General features: G+C 39.1%; 1 protein-coding gene across 1 annotated transcript in view; it reads left to right on the top strand.

Moving 5' to 3' along the window:
• The window catches only part of DDX10 (DEAD-box helicase 10), a 249,545-nt gene extending 231,703 nt beyond the window's left edge, over positions 1 to 17,842 (top strand). The window contains exon 18 of the mRNA XM_059930405.1: positions 16,090 to 17,842. Coding sequence (XP_059786388.1) covers positions 16,090 to 16,267 — 178 coding nt within the window. The 3' untranslated portion in view covers positions 16,268 to 17,842. The remainder of the gene's footprint in view (positions 1 to 16,089) is intronic.
• The last annotated feature ends 2,031 nt before the right edge of the window (positions 17,843 to 19,873 follow it).

The raw sequence follows: 19,873 nt of genomic DNA on the forward strand, positions 1-19,873 counted from the left end.
GTGCTTTCTACTCCTCTGTCATTTAGACACCCATTGAATAACTGTCACTCAGTGACAGTGGTGGGTTTGTCATGTTTCAGAAATACTAGGATCTCTAAGAAGATGGATGAATGGCTCAGGATGCCATGAGGCCAAGGTGAACCACCTAGTAGGTTCACCTAGTAGATGAAACACCTAGTAGGGTTCTCTTGGCTGCTGCCCTGATTATGGTGCATGTTGACTTTGCTTTCACTGAAAAGACTGTTGAACATGACACTTTCTCAGAACCAACCTTGAGAATGACACCACCCTTTTTTTTTACTTCACATTGCTTCATGTAGAATGCATTAATACCTAATGACTATATTACATCATTTAGTTATGCCATAATTTCTTTATCCATTCCTCTTTTAGAATTTTAGGTCATACTCATGCTTAGTTGTTTGGTTTTGTTTTCTTTTGTTTTTGCTATTATAAGTAATTCTTTAATGGATAACTTTGTTGAACATTGGGTTCTCTCTCTCTTGAAATCATTTGAAGGACTAATGAAGAGTTAGTCTAAACTGTAAAACTTAATTTTGCCAGAAAGCTAGAACATTGGGGACATGATTAGGTAGGTGGTGATCTTGAATATTAAAAACTAATCAGTGAAAGTAGTTTGAGGAGAAAAGCTGTTGTGCTTTTTGGGAGCAGAAATATTTTAATACAGATTAGTAGCAAGAAAAATCCATAACATAAACCCAACTTGTATGAGTGTTTAAATATTTTTTTTAATCTGGGAGAAGAGAAATCATGTATGTCTTCTAAATTGCTGCAGAGCAGAAGTTCTTAACCTGAACTCCATGGATGAACTTTAGGGGAATCTCAAACATCTTGAACTTGTATGCAAAATGATGGTTTGGGTGTGCATGTAGCAGACACTCCCGTGCCTTTATCTGGCAAAAGCGTCACGAATTTTCATCAAATTCTTAAGTGGGTTTATAAACCAAAAAAATAGAGATTGGGGGAGCCAAAACTTTTTGCCCGTCCCAAATGATGTTTGTGGTTTTTAGAAGGAAACATGTACACGGGTCAGTAGTGTGATTGCAGTCCCTTGTGTACTGTTGCCTTCTCACAATCCCCAGCCTTCTCTGATTATTAGAGTTCTGATCTAAGAGGATATCGTCTGCTCTTGCAGTTATGTTTGTAATGAATGCTGAGCCAGTCACTCTTTTCTTTGACTAAATTGTTTTTACAGATCCGTTTCTAGTACCGAGCAGCTAGAAAAGAGACAATAAGGACATGATACATTTTCAGTTCCATTTCTATATGCGATAGCCTTCACCATCAGAAGGAAACTGGGCAGATTTTATGGAATGTACTGCAGTAATTAATCTTCATTAGGACTGTTGCCATGGCCTTGTAAGTGAAAATTTATGATAAGGGGAAAGTCTTTGGCACAACGTATTTGAATACCAGAGTGCCAGTACTTAAGGATAGGTATAGAGATCTCTGAGAATTTTTTAATGATCCCAAGGTCATTTATTATTAGCTTAAAATTCTTTAAGAAAAAGTCCAAGCTACATTTACTGATATGAATGCAAGAAGGAGAGTTTTATACGATAGGGGCACAAACTGGACATTCAGATGCTGAACTCTTGGTAGCTTTCCACACACAGTTTGGCAGCATGTTGTAAAAGGACACCCAAGGGTTTCTGTGTGAGTGAATACTCCGCTCTCCACCTCAGTCCTCAGCTTCCTTGCAGCTAGCTCAGTCTGCAGTTTCACCTGATTTCTTCCCTTTGCATTCCAAAAAAGAATGAGAAAACAGCATGAGGTTGAAAGCTGCACAGACACTGTAGTAAAGGGAGTGTGCTTTCTTCCAGCAGCCCCTTGTCCTGGCATTTGTTAGATTTCTGAACAGGCTTGTATGGTGATGTTGGTTCTCCATTTTATGATGTAGCACACACCAACTTTCACAGCCTTAATTGTGCATGAACAAAGGCAGCCAGTACAGAAGTAAGGAGCTCTAACATATGGCATCATGATGCTTTCTGGCTGCACAGTCTTCCAGTATCAGGTTTACAGAATCCCTGGTGATTCTGGTTGCCATTTTGTAACTTAATTATTGGAACTGCTTGCCCCAGTGTCCTTGGAAGTTTAGTGCTCACTCCATTACACTGTGTTTCTATAAAGCCTTGCATACACCAGGGAAGAAGTCGAAAAGTTTTCCCAGCATATCTTTTCTTCTGTAGTGCCTTGGCCACAATCATATCAGACAGCACTTGGAACATTCTTGAGATTTGGAGTAGCAGTTCCAAATTCAGCACCCTTGTAGCCCAGGGAACGTGGTTTCCAGGTTACAGAGGACATTCTGATGTCTTGTATTGGAGTTTATTCACACATCATTTATTTAAAGTATGCTGTTTAACAATTAGTAGTCTTTCTATTCATGGCAGGTACTAATGGTTACATTCTTCTTGTTGGACTGTCCCATCCCTTTCTACATCTGTTAAGACTGTTGACTAAAGCTTCCTAAGGGCCAGAGAGAGAATTTGTAAAAATCAAGCCAAATAAGACTTGGTAGTTTCCTCTACATGGAAAAAATATTATATCAAGGAATCAGGCTCTCTCCTTTTGCCTTTCTGTATTAATACATAGGAATTTAAAGTATGTCTGTTCCTGGAAGAATGGTCTCAGATGCATCTGTACTATGGTTCTATGAACCCAGAGACTGAATGACTTGCCCACATGCACCACCGCATATAGTTTGGGAATATGGATCTACATTACGTATCCTAAACTTGGCAACATGTGGAGAAGTAGGAGTTTTGTGAAATTAAGTCTGTGTTAGAACAAAGGCAGGCTACTTCGCCCTGTGGGATAATTGTGACTTTTGGAGTCAGATAGACAGACCTAAGTTTGAATGTTACTTTCTTTTACAAGTTGTGGACCATGGACACATTAAGTTACTTAACCTCTCTGACCCTCAGTTTTCTTCATCAGTCTTTCTTTATCAGATGATAATTCTTACCTTGCCAAGGTTACCATGAAGATCTAATTAGGGTGAAAAGAAAGCAGAGTATGATATGTAATAGAGTCATTAATATATGATAATCATTTTAATTACTAAAAGCAAAACTGTGGCAGGAGTTTTTAAATGAGTATATACATTTACAAGAATAGAATTGAATGTCTTCTGGGATATCAACTTTCCTTTTTCCTCATCAAAATCATTCATTAAGCCTCAGATACACAACATGGCAGGCCCTATATTCAAAACAGTCTGCAAAACTATCCTACAGACTAGGTTGAAGTGATGCATGATATAATGAAAATAATGTCATTAACATATCCTATTCAATGTATGGATAAAGAGTCCATATTACCAAATTGGAATGTGGGAAATGTCTTCACTTGTCTGTTCTTCTTCCTCAACGTTTCCATTATTCAGGAATTAAACACACTGGAAGGTTACTATGTGCTTGGCATAGAGCAATAGAGATACTAGATCCCAGCCCTCATAAAGCTTATATTCCAGTGAGAGAATGTAAGTAAAGAGAAGAGATGGTGATAAGGGCCATGAAAGTGGTAAATGTAGGGTAACTAGAGAGGAATTGGGAGAGTTTGCTTTATATAAAGTGGTTAGGAAAAACTTCTCTGAAGTGAGACCTGAAGAATTATTGAAAGCCCTCTCTTTAGGAAAGAAGGAATCATTCATCCTAACGTTCTAACCATGAATTGCTTGGACAATTATTAAAATTTAAATATTTAAATTAATGTTTAATATTAATATCAAATAAATAATTATTTAATATTCAATTTAAATATTTACCCTTATAGCAACTCTATATAATTATGTATATTCCTGCCAGAGGAGATTCCTCGGCTTTTTTTCATTCCATCATCCTTCAACCATGTGTCTGTTCCGACTATGATTCTGATTGGTTTCATGGAAGGTGATGAGGATAAGAAGCAGCTGCTATTCTAGTCCGTAAAGTGGCAACTCATTAGAAAGGTGTATGCCAGCATGAAGTTGATGAGAACAGGAGAGTGAAGTTAAGATGGACTGATTACTCCAATTGAAGACTGGGAAGGTATTTCAGGTTATGAGTTAAAGCACCATGCCATTCATTGGGGGTAAGAGGAGAAAACTTGAATGTATTTTTATGCCTAATTATTTAGGTTATAATGTATTGATGGTATATCAACTCTTTTTGAATATATATACAGTGGAATATTACTCAGCCATAAAAAAGAACGAAATAATGCCATTTGCAACAACATGGATAGACCTAGAGAGTATTATGCTTAGTGAAGTAAGTCAGACAGAGAAAGAAAAAATCTGTATGTTATCATTTATATGTGGAATCTAAAAAAGAAAACAGATGAATGTATATAAGAGAACAGAAACAGACCCAGATAAAGAAAACAAACTAATGGTTACCACTATTGGTTACCAGTGGGGAGAGTACAGAGGGGAGGGTCAAGATAGGGGTTTGGGATTAAGAGATACAAACTACCAGGTATAATATAAATAAGAAACAAAGATATATTGTCCAATACAGGGAAATATAGCCGTTATTTTGTAGTAACTTTACGTGGAGTACTATCTTTAAAAATATTGAATTACTATGTTGTACACCTGAAACTAACATAATATTGTAAATCGACTGTACTTTAATAAAAAAGAGAGAAGTTAGTTCCCGTCAACGGGATTTGGAGATACTATAATTAATATTTATAATGCATTTACTGTGCGTATATCACTTATCTTGCATGAGGTAGATATTAATCACATTTTACAAATTAGGAAATTAACACTCCATGAAGTTAAGCAGTTTTCCAAAGTTTTAGGCATTTGCTAGCATTTGAGTCAGGTCTGACTCCGAAGCCACTTTCTTCCATACCAGAATTTTTGTAAAACTATCTGTTAAGTAACTGATTTTAAAAAGCAGACATTTCAACATTAAACATGCTGGGGGGAAAAGATGTTCTTTACATTATGAGATATACAATCCAGAGAAGTTACATGTATTGTTTCAAAGAAAATCAAAATTACTCTTTTTTTGTTGAATCAAAATGGCAAGTTATACTCCTTCTGTAATATTGAAGTATTGTTTCATTTTTTATTCTGAGTCTGAGGTTATTGGGTGCTTCTTTCTAGTATTATTTTCCTTATGCCATTAATGTTTTAATTTTCACTGTAGCTTTGATCTTTTGGATTTCTTTGGGATTAATGATATGCGATTTGAAAAAAAATGCAGTACAGATTTTAATGTCCACTTATATACTCTCTCACAAAGAACGTAAGAATGTGGTTTTAGTTAGAGATTACTGTGCCTAACTTTATATGATAAAGAGTGGGCCAGTCAGATATTTAGCAGTATAGAAGCTTATTAGCCTAGTGGGTTTATTCGTCATTATTCAAGAAGTATTTTTTGAGCCTATGGATACTAGGGCAATGTGACTGCAAAGAATAAGACAGTTTTTGTCCTTAAGGAACTTGGAATCTAATCAGTGAAGCAGATAAGTAAAATAGACAGTCTTAGTACAGCATTTCATAGGGTGTAATGGAGGAGTGCATAGTGCTAGGGGGCACCTAAGAGGGCACTTAACCTAGACTAGGATGGTCTGGGGAGGCTTCCCAGAGCTGAGTCAGGAGGGGAATGAACAACAAATAGTTACAGAGGCACTAGAAAGACTTAGATGGGTTTGAGAGAGATTAGTGAAGAAATGATCAATTAAATTAAGGAGGTGAAGAAGAAGTAGTTAAAGGACGACTTCCAGGCTTTTAGTAGGGGTATTACTGTTCACTCAGAAGGAAAATATAGGAGGAAGAATAGATTTGGGGAAAACATGTAGTAGTTAGGGGCATGTTGAGTTTGCAGTGCCTTTGCAAATGTAAATAGAGATTTCCAGGATCCAGCTGAATATGCTGATCTGGTGGTCAGGAAAGAACTCTAGGCTATAAAGATGCATATTTTATAAGTCATTAGCACTATGGAAGATAGTTGAAATACTGAACTGCATGAGAATACTCAGAATGAATATGTAAAGTGAGAATAGTAAAGGGCCAAGGATGGAACCTAGAAATATAGATAGTTAAGTAATGGTGACAAAGGAAGAGGAAACTAAGATACCATTAGGGAGGTAGTAGTTAATCTGTAAGTACTTAAAAGTTAGATGGCTGCCCGTTACATCTCATGGAAGCTGCAGTAATGGTAAAATTTTAACCGTCCGCTGACTGGGTGTTAACTCAACAGAAGTCATGTGTTTGGAAAAATGAATTACTAAATTTAGCCTTAACATGACCATTTATATAATTTTGAAAAACATATGCAAAGCCAAAATTTAGAACACTGGGAACTTGTGCTATTAAAAACAGGGGATTGGTCAGCAGACTGGCGCCTGTGTACCCACAGACCGGACTGAGTGCTGTGGGAGTTTTCCCATGAGTAAAGCTCTGCTCTGTGACTCCGTTGGAACTTGAATTAGAAGCAAGGTCTAATGGAACATTGTCTTCTTCATTGCAGTAACGGTACCTCTCAGGACTCCAAAGAACCTTCAACAAGGTCATGATTTCTGCCTTTCAGATGAGTGGGCATTTATTGAATGACTTCTTTTTTTTTTAACATCTTTATTGGAGTATAACTGCTTTACAATGGTGTGTTAGTTTCTGCTTTATGACAAAGTGAATCAGTTATACATATACATATATCCCCATATCTCTTCCCTCTTGCATCTCCCTCCCTCCCTATCCCACCCCTCTAGGTGGTCACAAAGCACCGAGCTAATCTCCCTGTGCTATGGGGCTGCTTCCCACTAGCTATCTATTTTACATTTGGTAGTGTATATATGTCCATGCTACTCTCTCACTTTGTCCCAGCTTACCCTTCCCCCTCCCCATATCCTCAAGTCCATTCTCTAGTAGGTTTGCGTCTTTATTCCCATCTTGCCCCTAGGTTCTTCATGACCTTTTTTATTTGTTTTTTAGATTCCATATATATGTGTTAGCATACGATATTTGTTTTTCTCTTTCTGACTTACTTCACTCTGTATGACAGACTCTAGGTCCATCCACCTGACTACAAATAACTCAATTTCATTTCTTTTTAGGGCTGAGTAATATTCCATTGTATATATGTGCCACATCTTCTTTATCCATTCATCTGTTGATGGACACTTAAGCTGCTTCCATGTCCTGGCTATTGTAAATAGTGCTGCAATGAACATTGTGGTATGTGACTTTTTGGATTATGGTTTTCTCAGTGTATATGCCCTGAGTAAACCATAATAGTAGTGGGATTGCTGGGTCATATGGTAGTTCTATTTTTAGTTTTTTAAAGAACCTCCATAGTGTTCTCCATAGTGGCTGTATCAATTCACATTCCCACCAGCAGTGCAAGAGGGTTCCCTTTTCACTACACCCTCTCCAGCATTTATTGTTTGTAGATTTTTTGATGATGGCCATTCTGACCGGTGTGAGGTGATATCTCCTTGTAGTTTTGATTTGTATTTCTCTAATAATTAGTGATGTTGAGTACACTTTCGTGTGTTTGTTGGCAATTTGTATATCTTTGGAGAAATGTCTATTGAGGTCTTCTGCCCATTTTTGGATTGGGTTGTTTGTTGTTTTCATATTGAGCTGCATGAGCTGCTTTTATATTTTGGAGATTAATCCTTTGTCAGTTGGTTCATTTGCAAATATTTTCTCCCATTCTGAGAGTTGTCTTTTCGTCTTGTTTGTAGTTTCCTTTGCTGTGCAAAAGCTTTTAAGTTTCATTAGGTCCCATTTGTTTATTTTTGTTTTTATTTCCATTACTCTAGGAAGTGAGTCAAAAGGGATCTTGCTGTGATTTATGTCACAGAGAGTTCTGCCTGTGTTTTCCTCTATGAGTTTTATAGTGTCTGGCCTTACATTTAGGTCTTTAATCCATTTTGAGTTTATTTTTGTGTACGGTGTTAGGAAGTGTTCTAATTCATTCTTTTACATGTAGTTGTCCAGTTTTCCCAACACCACTTATTGAAGAGGCTCTTTTTTCTCCATTGTATATTCTTTTCTCCTTTATCAAAGATAAGGTGACCATATGTGTGTGGGTTTATCTCTGGGCTTTCTATCCTGTTCCATTGACCTATATTTCTGTTTTTGTGCCAGTACCATATTGTCTTGATTACTGTAGCTTTGTAGTATAGTCTGAAGTCAGGGAGCCTGATTCATCCAACTCCATTTTTCTTTCTCAAGATTGCTTTGGCTATTCAGGATCTTTTGTGTTTCCACACAAATTGTGAAATGTTTTGTTCTAGTTCTGTGAAAAATGCCATTGGTAGTTTAATAGGGATTGCATTGAGTCTGTAGATGGCTTTGGGCAGTGTAGTTATTTTCACAATGTTGATTCTTCCAATCCAAGAACATGGTATATCTCTCCATCTGTTTGTATCGTCTTTAATTTCTTTCATCAGTGTCTTATAGGTTTTCTGCATACATGTCTTTTGTCTCCTTAGGTAGGTTTATCCCTATGTATTTTATTCTTTTTGTTACAGTGGTAAATGGGATAGTTTCCTTATTTTCCCTTTCAGATTTTTCGTCATTAGTGTATAGGAATGCAAGAGATTACTGTGCATTAATTTTGTATCCTGCTACTTTACCAAAATCATTGATTAGCTCTAGTAGTTTTCTGGTAGCATCTTTAGGATTCTCTATATGTAGTGTCATGTCATCTGCAAACAGTGACAGTTTTACTTCTTCTTTTCCGATTTGGATTCCTTTTATTTCTTTTTCTTCTCTGCTTGCTGTGGCTAAAACTTCTAAAAGTATGTTGTATAATAGTGGCGAGAGTGGACAACCTTGTCTTGTTCCTGATCTTAGAGGAAATGTTTTCAGTTTTTCACCATTGAGAACGATGTTGGCTGTGGATTTGTCATATATGGCCTTTATTATGTTGAGGTAGGTTCCCTCTATATCCACTTTCTGGAGAGTTTTTATCATAAATGGGTGTTGAATTTTGTCAAAAGCTTTTTCTGCATCTATTGAGATCATCGTATGGTTTTTATCCTTCAATTTTTTAATATGGTGTATCACATTGATTGATTTGCATGTATTGAAAAATCCTCACATTGCTGGGATAAATCCCACTTGATCATGGTGTATGATCCTTTAATGCGTTATTGGATTCTGTTTGCTAGTATTTTGTTGTAGATTTTTGCATCTATGTACATCAGTGATATTGGCCTGTAGTTTTCTTTTCTTGTGACATATTTGTCTGGTTTTGGTATCAGGGTGATGGTGGCCTCATAGAATGAGTTTGGGAGTGTTCCTCCCTCTGCTATTTTTTGGAAGAGTTTGAGAAGGATAGGTGTTAACTCTTCTTCTCTAAATGTTTGATAGAATTCCCCTGTGAAGCCCTCTGGTCCTGGGCTTTTGTTTGTTTGAAGAATTTTAATCACAGTTTTAATTTCAGTGCTTGTGATTGGTCTGTTCATATTTTCTATTTCTAACTGTTTCAGTCTTGGAAGGTTGTACTTTTCTAAGAATTTGTCCATTTCTTCCAGGTTGTCCATTTTATTGGCATATAGTTGACTTGTATGAATCTCTCATGATCCTTTGTATTTCTGCAGTGTCAGTTGTTACTTCTCCTTTTTCATTTCTAAATCTGTTGATTTGAGTCTTCTCCCTTTTGTTCTTGATGAGTCTGGCTAATTGTTTATCAATTTTGTTTATCTTCTCAAAGAACCAGCTTTTAGTTTTATTGATCTTTACTATTGTTTTCTTCATTTCTTTTTCATTTATTTCTGATCTGATCTTTATGATTTCTTTCCTTCTGCTAACTTTGAGTTTTTTTGTTCTTCTTTCTCTGATTGCTTTAGGTGTAAGGTTAGGTTGTTTAGTTGAGATGTTTCTTGTTTCTTGAGGTAGGATTGTATTGCTGTAAACTTCCCTCTGAGAACTGCTTTTACTGCATCCCATAGGTTTTGGGTCATCGTATTTTCATTGTCATTTGTTTCTAGGTATTTTTTATTTCCTCTTTGATTTCTTCAGTGATCTCTTGGTTATTTAGTAGCGTATTGTTTAGCCTTCATGTATTTGCATTTTGTACAGTTTTTTTCTTGTAATTGATATCCAGTCTCATAGTGTTGTAGTCGGAAAGGAAACTTGGTAAGATTTCAATTTTCTTAAATTTACCAAGGCTTGATTTGTTACACAAGATATGATCTATCCTGGAGAATGTTCCATGAGCACTTGAGAAAGTGTATTCTGTTGTTTTTGGATGGAATGTCCTATTAATATCAATTAAGTCCATCTTGTCTAATGTATCATTTAAAGCTTGTGTTTCCTTATTTATTTTCATTTTGGATGATCTGTCCATTGGTGAAAGTGGCGTGTTAAAGTCCCCTACTATTATTGTGTTACTTTTGATTTCCCCCTTTACAGCTGTTAGCATTTGCCTTATGGATTGAGGTGCTCCTGTGTTGGGTGCATAAATATTTACAATTGTTATGTCTTCTTCTTGGATTGATCCCTTGATCATTGTGTAGTGTCCTTCTTTGTCTCTTGTAATAGTCTTTATTTTAAAGTCTATTTTGTCTGATATGAGAATGGCTACTCCAGCTTTCTTTTGATTTGCATGCATGGAATATCTTTTTCCATCCTCTCACTTTCAGTCTGAATGTGTCCCTAGGTCTGAAGTGAGTCTCTTGTAGACAGCATATATACGGGTGTTGTTTTTGTATCCATTCAGCCAGTCTGTGTCTTTTGGTTGGAGCTTTTAATCCATTTACATTTGAGGTCATTATCGATATGTATGTTCCTATTACCATTTTCTTAATTGATTTGGGTTTGTTTTTGTAGGTCTTTTCCTTCTTTTGTGTTTCCTGCCTAGAGAAGTTCCTTTAGCATTTGTTGTAAAGCTGGTTTGGTGGTGGTGAATTCTCTTAACTTTTTCTTGTCTGTAAAGGTTTTAAGTTCTCCTTCAAATCTGAATGAGATTCTTGCCAGGTAGAGTAATCTTGGTTGGAGGTTTTTCTCTTTCATCACTTTAAATATGTCCTGCCACTCCCTTCTGGCTTGCAGAGTTTCTGCTGAAAGATCAGCTGCTAACCTTATGGGGATTCCCTTATATGTTATTTGTTGCTTTTCCCTTGCTGCTTTTAATATTTTTTCTATGTATTTAATTTTTGATAGTTTGATTAATATGTGTCTTGGCATGTTTTTCCTTGGATTTATCCTATATGGGGCTCTCTGCGCTTCCTGGACTTGACTGTTTCCTTTCCCATGTTAGGGAAGTTTTCAACTATAATCTCTTCAGATATTTTCTCACACCTTTTCTTTTTCTCTTCTTCTTCTGAGACCCCTATAATTCGAATGTTGGTGTGTTTAATTTTCTCCCAGAGGTCTCTGAGACTGTCCTCAATTCTTTTCATTCTTTTTTCTTTATTCTGCTCTTTGGTAGTTATTTCCACTGTTTTATCTTCTGGGTCACTTATCCGTTCTTCTGCCTCAGTTATTCTGCTATTAATTCCTTCTAGAGAATTTTTAATTTCATTTGTTGTGTTGTTCATCATTGTTTGTTTGCTCTTTAGTTCTTCTAGGTCCTTGTTGAATGCTTCTTGTATTTTCTCCATTCTATTTGCAAGATTTTGGATCATCTTTACTATCATTACTCTGAATTCTTTTTCAGGTAGGCTGCCTATTTCCTCTTCATTTGTTTGGTCTGGTGGGTTTTTACTTTACTCCTTCATCTGCTGCATATTTCTCTGTCTGCTTATTTTGTTTAACTTACTCTGTTTGTGGTCTCCTTTTCACAGGCTGCAGTTTCATAGTTCATGTTGTTTTTGGTGTCTGCCCCCAATGGATGAGGTTGGTTCAGTGTATTGTGTAGGCTTCCTGGTGTAGGGGACTGGTGCCTGTGTTCTGGTGGGTGAGTCTCGATCTTGTCTCTCTGGTGGGCAGGGCCGCATCCGGTGGTGTGTTTTGGGGTTGTCTGTCAATTTAGTATGATTATAGGCAGCCTCTCTGCTAATCGATGGGGTTGTGTTCCTATCTTACTAGTTGTCTGGCATGGGGCGTCCAACTGCTGGCCGTTGGGTGAGACTTGTCTTAGCACTGAGATGGAGATCTCTGGGAGAGCTCTTGCCAGTTGGTATTACGTGGGCCGGGAGGTCTCTGGTGGTCCAGTGTCCTGAACTTGGCTATCCCATCTCAGAGGCTCAGGCCTGACACCAGGCCAGAGCACCAAGACCCTGTTGGCCACACAGCTCAGAAGAAAAGGGAGAAGAAAAGAAAGAAAAAAAATAAAAGATAAAAAAATAATAAGAAAAAACTTAAAAATTATTAACATAAAGAGAATAATATTTCAAAAAATAAAGAAGAGAGCAACCAAACCAATAAACAAATCCACCAGTGATAACAAGCGCTAAAAACTAAACTAAGATAAACCTAAATATCAGAAACAAATCAGTCGCAGACAGCAAACCCCATGTCTACAGTTGCTCCTGAAGTCTACCGCCTCAATTTTGGGACGATTCGTTCTCTGTTCAGGTATTCAACTGATGCAGGGTACATCAAGTTGATTGTGGGGATTTAATCCACTGCTCCTGAGGCTGCACGGAGAAATGTCCCTTTCTCTTCTTTGTTCGCACAGTCCTGGAGTTCAGCTTTGTTTTGGCCCCACCTCTGCATGTAGGTCACCCTCAGGTATCTGTTCCCTGCCCAGCCAGGAGGTGGTTAAAGCAGCAGCTGATTAGGGGCTGTGGCTCACTCAGGCAAGGGGGAGGGACGGTCTGGTAGTCATAATTGGAATGCGGGGTGAGCCTGCGGCGGCAGAGGCCAGCATGATGTTGCAACAGCCTGAGGCGTGCCACGTGTTCTCCCGGGGAAGTTGTCCCTAGATCACGGGACCCTGGCGGTGGCGGGCTGCACAGGCTCCCGGTGGAGGGGTGTGGAGAGTGACCTGTGCTTCCGCACAGGATTGTTGGTGGCAGTGGCAGCAGCCTTAGTGCTTCATGGCTGTCTCTGGGGTCCGCGCTGATAGCCGTGGCTTGCGCCCATCTCTGGAGCTCATTTAGGCGGTGCTCTGAATCCCCTCTCCTCGCGTACCCCAAAACAATGGTCTCTTTCCTCTTAGGCAGTTCCAGACTTTTTCCCGGACTCCCTCCTGGCTAGACCATAAAAATAAAACTAATTTCTGAAGGTAGAGAAAATCACTTGATACAGTAAAATCAGAAGAAAAAGCAAAACATCCTCAAGGCATTTTAACATACCATCATCATGTTCAAAGATGACCGAATTATTGGATGCAAGTTTAAAACAAAATAAAAAATCCATCTAGTAGCAATGGCGGTAGCAAGTATTTATTAAGGGCTTACCAAGTGTGGCACACTAGCCCCCTTCAGGCTGTGTTCACGCAGCCAACCCCAGTCCTCTCCCTGGGGCCTGACCTCGGAAACCCAAGCCTCAGCTCCCGGCCCCACCCCCCCGCCCCGGTGGGTGAGCAGACAAGCCTCTCAGGTTGGTAAGTGCTGGTTGGCACTGATCCTGTGTGCGGGAATCTCTCCGCTTTTCCCTCTGCACCCCTGTTGCTGAGCTCTCCTCTGTGGCTCCAAAGCTTCCCTCCACCAGAGGCTCCAGAAGAGACTTCTTAGGGTGTGGAAACTTTTCCTCCTTCACAGCTCCATCCCAGAGGTGCAGGTCCTGTCCCTATTCTTTTGTCTCTGTTTTTTCTTTTTCCTTTTGCCGTACCCAGGTACGTGGGGAGTTTCTTGCCTTCTGGGAGATAGAGGTCTTCTGCCAGTGTTAAGTAGGCGTTATGTAGGAGTTGTTCCACATGTAGATGTATTTCTGATGTATTTGTGGAGAGGAAGGTGATCTCCACGTCTTACTCCTCCGCCATCTTGAAGGTCCCCCCAAGAGTCCTTTTCTGAAGATACCAAATTATGACCATATTCTGGCTAAATGTTTACCAGATTTATTACATTATTCCCTTTGGGGGAAATGAAATGTTTTCTAGATTCATAACATTTTCCCCTTTTTTAGTAAGTTACCTGTAGAATATCTAAATCATTATTTAATAATTAATTTGTTCTACCAATTACCACTTTTTTGCTACGGAAAGTATTATAAAATATCTTTTTAAAATTTGAACTGGTCCACAAAGCAGCAGTGCTGCTAATTCTGAAAATATTTTCCATCTACATAAATTTTCCATCTTTTTTTTTAGTATCTGAACCAGCTGTTTCCTGCACAGAATATAGTGTGCAGGAGCACATGAAGAAAGGAGACGTTAGTAAAGCCCACTAATTAGGCTGCTTCTGATGAGCTGCTCTTAGATGCACTTGAAATACAGGCAGGGCAAAAATCAGTGCTAACTTGTTCCAAATAAATCACGGTACTCTAGCCCAGTGGAATTGGCACCATGCTGGCCATAATCAAGCAGGTTAGGACTCAGTACTTTTTTTTTTTTTTTTTAATTTTATTTATTTATTTATTTATTTATTATTTTTGGCTGTGTTTTGTCTTCGTTTCTGTGGGAGGGCTTTCTCTAGTTGCGACGAGTGGGGGCCACTCTTCATCGCGGTGCACAGGCCTCTCACTGTCACAGCCTCTCTTGTTGTGGAGCACAGGCTCCAGACGCGCAGGCTCAGTAGTTGTGGCTCACGGGTCTAGTTGCTCTGCGGCATGTGGGATCCTCCCAGACCAGGGCTCGAACCCATGTCCCCTGCATTGGCAGGCAGATTCTCAACCACTGCACCACCAGGGAAGCCCAGTACTTTTTTTTAAAGTCCTCTTTCCACTAAGAGTAACTTTCTTTACTGACTGAATTCCCATTATAGGGAACTCTTTTGTGTTCATGTCTGTAGGTACATACCCACCCTTTTAAAATATGATTATTTGTAGCTGTAAATAACCTCATAGTTTGTCTTTCCTCCAGTGGTGAGAGAGAACCTGCTGCTGAGTCAGAGTACTGGGCATTTCTGGGAGGTGAATGGGGAAATAGTTTACAGTTTTGCTTCAGGCTGGTCAGAACTGGATATGCTGATTAGGCACATTCACTTTAATATCCCCACTATCTTCTTAAGGCATAATAGAGTCCGTTGGAACTTGAGCAGTTTATTCTCTTTTGGAATACATCCTATGCTTGGAATACATTTTGCTTTCAATTGTCTGGCTTTGGGGCTGAATTTAGAGTAATTTAGCTCTGGGTTTGAATTCCATGTGCATAATCTGGGTTCAATCATTTAACCTCTTTTAACCTCATTGTAGAATGAGGCCAGTGCTCACCACACCAAGGATTGTCATGAAGGGAAATGTTGTAATCTATGTAAAGCATATACCACAGTGCCAGACCCTTGGTAAGCCCTTAAATAAATAGTTGCTACTGCCATTGCTACTAGATGGATTTTTTATTTTGTTTTAAACTTGCATCCAGTAATTCGGTCATCTTTGAACATGATGATGGTATGTTAAAATGCCTTGAGGATGTTTTGCTTTTTCTTCTGATTTTAATGTATCAAGTGATTTTCTCTACCTTCAGAAATTAGTTTTATTTTTATGGTCTATGCCTCAAGTGTGTGCTGAATACTGCAGTAATGTTTATGTTTTCTTCAGACCATTTGTGAGTCTTAGATACAGATTTAAATGGGGCAGATTTACTTGATGTCTTAAGTAATTTGTAACTTAACATTTCAGGTTCTATTTTATTCATGATCTATATATCACAACAGATATTACTGCTACCTAAACGATAACCTAACTATATAGAGAGGGTTTGATGTGACAGGACAAGCGCAGATTGGAGCCAGTCTGGAGCCAGAATGTGGGCCAGTTGGTATCCTCATATTGTGAATGATATGTCCAGAGCTTCCTAGAATTACTGTGAGGATTGGATGACATAGTGTATACAGTGTACCCTGCACAGTGCCTGGTATATGATAGGCCCCCTCCCCACATCTGTTAATGGGAGGGTAATTACTATGACACAGATAGCCTGATGTTGTTATAGCTTCTTTCCCTCTTGAATAATATCACTTTACCAGGTATCTGTTATTGGTAATTTTGTTCTATTTTAAGTGTTTGACTTCATAATAATGGATTTATTTATTTATAAAGTAAATCATTGGATTTGTTCCCACCAGTGATACCAAGAAGAAGCAGGCAATGAGGAAAAGGAACAACAGTGAAGTGGAAGACGTGGGACCCCCAAGTCATGACAGAAAGAAGACCAAGTGGGAAACCTCAGAGCCTTTGGATACAGGCCTGTCTTTAGCCGAGGATGAAGAGCTGGTGTTACATCTGCTCAAAAGTCAAAGCTAAATAGTACTTGCTCTTGTCTTCTCCTTGAAACCTCTAGTCATGATTATGTGGGCAAGAAGTTGAAAAAACAGTTGGCTTTGGGGCACTTAGGTAACATGAGTCCCATGCCCAAAGGACCCATTCTTTCAGACAGGAGTTATCACACCTCTAAGCCCCTTTCACAGGCCATGCTTGCACCATCCCAGAGCAAACTCAGAGTGATGGTGGATTATAAAATTTCCTGCTCCCATTTTTCAGCCTGTGCTCTGTTAGATTTTATCCGTGGGTTCCTATATCTTATCACTGGAAATGCTTCCTTTGTTTTACTGGCAAGTTCTAGAGACCTTGTTTCATTGTTGGAAATTCCTGTCTTGCTTACCATACAGAAGTTTCTCTGTAATATTAAACAAAATTGCTCAGAGAAAGAGTATGATGAGTATGATGGACCAACCCTGAGAAAAAATGAATATTTTTTAATTGCCATGATCAATAACAAACATGTTTCCTATAAAATAAAATATTAATGTTTTCACTGTATCCAGAAATACGAGACCATTCTCAAGGGAAGTTTCTTAAGATTAAAATGCTGGGCCAATTCCTGAAACAGTGAATCTTTCATATTCTTAAATTAGCCTTCCTAAAGATACCATTTAACTTACACTTGCAGACTTGGTAGCCATTTATAAATAGAAATCCTGAATCTGAAGACTCTGTGATCTAAAACCAGATCTGTTAGTGAGCACCTAGTATGCTGTAGGTCTTCTACAAGTGCCTTTTTCAGCAGGTACCACAGATCCCTGCCCAGAGCCAGCTCCTGATAATGAGTAGAATAAGACAGAGCCTCTTTTGGTTATAAGTAACTGGCAAATTCTTCACAGGGAAAGAAATCTGTGCCTTGGCCATGACACCACTGATTTGATCATAGATTTGTCACCTTCTCCTTATTCTCTCCCTTTCCTACTTTCCACTCCATGCACAAACAAAAATAATTTTTGCTTACTGGTACAAATGATTCATGAATCCAAGGAAGGGAATATCCATAATTGCTTCCCTCTCAGCCTGAGTCCATATTTGTCTCGGAAAAGTTTCTCCTGCTTCCTTGCTTGGTATCCTTGTGAGCAACACCAACACCTTTTAGTCCTCAAAATGAGAAACTTGACGACTGCTCAGCTTCTCCCTTTCCCCACCCTTCGCTTTGATGGTTCTATTGATTCTTCTTCATAATGACTCTCTTATCTCCATTGTTTCTTCTCTGTCTTCACAGCTTCTGCTTTCAGGCAGAGTTAGATTCTCATCATGACCTACTCAGATTTCTGCAGTGGTCTCCTAACTGGTCATTGTGCTTCCTACCTCACATTTTTCTAGGCCAATCTTCCATGTTGTCAGAATTCTCTTCATAGCATTGATCTGGCATGTTTCTTACTTCTGTTGCAGTGCTTAGTATGTAATGTTTCAGACATTTGTTTACAAGCCTGTTGCCCCTGTTGTAAGACAAGTTTCTTGAGAGCATAAGGGATATGTTTTATCCCTCCTGTGTATCCCCAGAGCCAAACACACCTGCCCTATAGTAGGTTCAATAAAGGCTTTTTGAATTAATGAATGGACAGTGAAAAACCAAGACAGTTTTTGAAAGTGTGTGGTAGTGCATTGCTCTGTTACCTCTGGTGGGAAGGATATAAAATGGTGGAAATGAGAACTGGATGAAATGGCTATAATGGGCAAGAATGACCATAATGGAGAAAACAGATGAGAAAGGAATTTGGGGTATAACAACCTGGGATGATTTTGAAATTAAGGTTTCTGGTACAGGATCTCTTGAATATTTTCAAAGGACAAAAAGACGCAAGAGTATATAAACTAAAGGTTTGGGCTTCCCTGGTGCACAGTGGTTAAGAATCTGCCTGCCAATGCAGGCGACACGGGTTTGAGCCCTGGTCCAGGAAGATGCCACATGCCGTGGAGCAACTAAGCCCAGGTGCCACAACTGCTGAAGCCCATGCACCTAGAGCCCATGCCCTGCAACAAGAGAGGTCGCCGCAACGAGAAGCCTATGCACTGCAACGAAGAGTAGCCCCCTCACACAGCTATGAAGACCCAACACAGCCAAAAATAATTAATTAATTTAAAAAAAAACAAAACTAAAGGTTTACCATTGAATTCACTCTATGCAGTTGTAGATTTTGTTTTTTCTAATCCAAATAAGGAATTTTTACTTATTTTTTACTCTATATATGTAAGCATTGAATAAATATACTGCAAGGCCTTTGGTTCATAAACTAGTTTGAGCTGTATTCTGTCCCTAGACCTGAATGGATCCTGACCTAATATATACATTGTAAGGAACTTTAGCTTGCTGAAATTTGAAAACTGGTTAAAACATCAGAATAGTGCTGATTGAAAACTCAGGTAACAAACATATGTTTCGGTAGACTAAATTGTTACTGTTTTAGCTGTGGTGGAGTTGGGGGCACATGACCTAAATCTGACTGGCCAAGCTATTTCCTAGACTCGGAGATTGGCCTAGACGTGGGTATAACACTCAGGTAAGGACAGAAAGAAAGAAAGACTCCTTCCTTGAGAGTAAAGTACAGAATATGAAAGAAAAATTCCTTACCCATGGGGAATTCCTAAAAAGGGAAGATGTCGATCTGGGACCTTTGGCAGCAATTTTTTCTGGTCAAATGGAGGCTGCTTCTGAGAGGTTGGAGAGAATAAGACCAGCACCGTGAGGTGAGCAGAGTGGAGAGATGGAGAGAGAGCCCTGATGGCATCATTTGAACCCTTTGGCTTCAACTGTATCTGCTCCTTGTACTTCCTAATTATGGGTCAGTAAGTTTCTTTTTTGCATAAACTACTTTGAATTGTATTTTGTTCCTGGAACTGAATGGATCCTAACTTAATATATACATTGTGGGGGATTTTAGTTTGCTGATTTGAAAGTGAATTAGAACATGGGAATAGTGCCGATAGAAAGCTTGGGCATTGTTGTTCAGCAGACAGCAGCTCCAGCTCCTCCCTCCCTTGGAGAAGCATGAGTTTCCCACTCTGCTCACGTTGGACTTGGCCCTGTGACTGACTTTAGCCCGCGAAGTGTGGTGGAAGTGACTGTGTGCCTGTTACAAACAGAGGCTTTAAGGTGCTCTGATGCTTCCATCAGCCCTCTTACACTCTTGTCTTCTACCCTAAGACCAGCGTGGACCAGAGAGGATACTGCTTCAGGCTGGGCACAAGGTGAGAAGACATGTGAAACAGACCTACAGCCCCCTCCAAGTCCTGTGGAGCAAGAAATCCACTGAGACTTGGGGTTCTTCACAGGAAAAGATGAGAGAAGCACTTAACCAATGAGCAAAAGCATTCATTCGTTCATTCAATAAATGTCAATACAGCAACTACTGTGTGCCAGGCCCTGTACTTAAGAGAAATAGAGCAGTCCCCTCCCCTGCTGTCATGTAGTAAAGGGAAAAAGAGAAGAAAATTCATAATTTCAGTGCATTATGAAAAGAGCAGGCAGGAAAAGGAAGATTGCTCTTTGAATGAGAAAGCTGTTGCTGGAGTACAGGAAGGATGGAGGACATGGGTAGTTTCTTGGCCTGCGACCCAAAGACCAATTCTTGCTTGATGCTTAAC

Source organism: Balaenoptera ricei, chromosome 8, assembly GCF_028023285.1.
Source record: "Balaenoptera ricei isolate mBalRic1 chromosome 8, mBalRic1.hap2, whole genome shotgun sequence".
Taxonomy (NCBI): domain Eukaryota; kingdom Metazoa; phylum Chordata; class Mammalia; order Artiodactyla; family Balaenopteridae; genus Balaenoptera; species Balaenoptera ricei.